Source organism: Henckelia pumila, chromosome 1 (genome assembly GCF_033568475.1).
Source record: "Henckelia pumila isolate YLH828 chromosome 1, ASM3356847v2, whole genome shotgun sequence".
NCBI classification, from domain to species: Eukaryota; Viridiplantae; Streptophyta; class Magnoliopsida; order Lamiales; family Gesneriaceae; genus Henckelia; species Henckelia pumila.
In genome coordinates, this window is record NC_133120.1 from 84,445,608 (window position 1) to 84,447,683 (window position 2,076).

The window sequence follows — 2,076 nt, forward strand, 5'->3', positions numbered from 1 at the left end:
ATGCAGATGGACTTGCAAAGAGATTTTGGGGTAGAGTTAGAATATCACAAAGTGTGGAAGGGTAAAGAGTTGGCGATGCATGATATTCATGACACAGATGAAGGATGCTATGATAGATTAAGATGGTACTGTGCTGCTGTTAAAAATACTAATCCTGGTAGTATTGTAGAGTGTGAGATTGAACCTTTGACTAAAAAATTCAGACGGTTGTTCATTTTTTTCATGCATGTGTCGTCGGTTTTGTTAGTGGTTGTAGACCATTGATATTTTTGGATGGTACTCATATAAATAATAAGTATAAATTATGTATCTTAGTTGCTGTGTTGAAAGATGCGAACGATGATCTTTTCACAATTGCTTATGCCATAGTAAATGCGGAGAATGATGCGAACTGAGACTGGTTTTGTTATCATTTGAGTCGTGTGCTTCTTTACTATCAATGCATTCCATTCGACGAGTTCTCATTTTTCTCGGACAGACATCCCAGTATCATCAAGGCTGTGAATCAAGTATTGGTTGGGAGTGGTGATGCTTATTGTTTGAGACATTTAGTGGATAATTTCGTTAAGCAGGTAAATTCAAAATTACGTATCCTTGAGCAGTTTTACTTTAATTTTTTCATATTATCTGATCATTTTAAGCTCAATCTAAATTTTTATTAATTTTTTTAGGTGTTGAGAAGTTATCCCAGGCATAACAAAAAGCATTGGTCTTCGGTATTCAAGAAAGCTGCGCATGCTCCGTCTTTTCAAGAGTACGAGCAACATATAAACAATATATTAGAGTCAATGCCACTTTCCAGAGGGTTTATTGTAAATTCTGATCCACAGAGTTGGGCCAATGCATTGTTTGTTGGCAATAGATGGGGTGTTATAGATAACAATATAGCCGAGTGTTGGAATAGTTGGGTTAGGCCAGCTCGTCATATGCCTATTATTGCTATGGTTGATCACATACGCGTGCATATAATGAAAATGATGCACCAACGACGTGAATCAACTTTAATCATGACCAAGGAATTAAGTCCAAGAAAAGATAAGTCTGTTGTAAGTGCATATATGGAATCCCGAACATTAAGAGTTCAGCGTTCGTGTGATTGGAAGTTTGAGGTTGTTGATGGTGAAAAGTCATTTGCCGTGGATATGGCTTGTTCATGTAGAGTTTGGCAGATCAATAAGATTCCGTGCAAGCATGTTTGCTCTGCCATTGAGGCTAAATCTATGTCTGTGTATGATTTTTGTGACAAGTATTTCAAGATCTTCGCGCTGCGTACAAAGGACATATCAACCTTTGACATCAGTGAGTCATGTGTTGCTGAATCCGATATAATCCAAGCTCCTTCTGTGCGTAGTCAGCTCGGTCGTAGAAGGACGAAGAGAATACCATCGCAAGTTAATACACGTGTCTCAACATGTGGTCGTTGTCATGCGAGAGGAGACAATAGACGCAGTTGCAAGGAACCTATAGATTAGCTGTAATTGGTTAAAAATATGATGTTTCAATTATTTTTTATTTGCATAACTTTTTTAATAGAACTTATTTAGAAATTAATCTTGACTGTTCAAAAAATATGCAGGAAAAAGCGATTACTGGAAGGTGTTTCGAGCATGAAATTTCCCTTGAAAAGGCACACACGTTCGAGTGGAAGCATTGCTGGATTGCACTTGGTTTGAGACTTTTGTGGAACCATCCGCTGTCACATTTTAACTTGAGCTGGGGTCGTAGTGTAGTTACGTGTATTGTGTTGTCTTAAGTTCTTCTGAAACCAACTCTGTTTATGGTAAAAAAATATGTAATGTTTGAATTTGAGAAATGATCTTTGTCATTACTGTTTCAGTGAACGATTTCTTCTCAGTTAACTAGTCAAATAAGTCGTTGCTTTAAATTTTCAAATGGCAGGTGCTAACTGATATGTATTTCGTACAACTTGTATTTAATATGGAATAAAGCTGCATAAATTTGGAACTTAATGTCTGATTATTACAATAAACAGTGCTACAAGTAATATTAGCACAAGAACGAAACATGTGCAACCAAAACAACAACATATTTCTATAACATGGTCATGCACTGGTG

The 2,076-nt window shown here is 36.7% G+C and overlaps 1 protein-coding gene across 1 annotated transcript; it reads left to right on the forward strand.

The window, feature by feature from the left end:
• LOC140866946 (uncharacterized) lies at positions 1-1,472 on the forward strand. The gene is made up of 3 exons (XM_073272012.1): positions 1-206; positions 479-572; positions 672-1,472. Exons 1-3 carry the CDS (start codon positions 1-3, stop codon positions 1,470-1,472), a joined length of 1,101 nt encoding a protein of 366 aa, XP_073128113.1.
• Positions 1,473-2,076: the final 604 nt, after the last annotated feature.

What these genes read in the sequence shown, in the direction of transcription:
- LOC140866946 (XM_073272012.1), top strand. Translation starts at nt 1, where the DNA reads ATGCAGATGGACTTGCAAAGAGATTTTGGGGTAGAGTTAGAATATCAC. An exon ending in TTGACTAAAAAATTCAGACG is followed by an intron (nt 207 to 478) that starts GTTGTTCATTTT and finishes TTTCTCGGACAG; the next exon opens with ACATCCCAGTATCATCAAGG. An exon ending in TGGATAATTTCGTTAAGCAG is followed by an intron (nt 573 to 671) that starts GTAAATTCAAAA and finishes TAATTTTTTTAG; the next exon opens with GTGTTGAGAAGTTATCCCAG.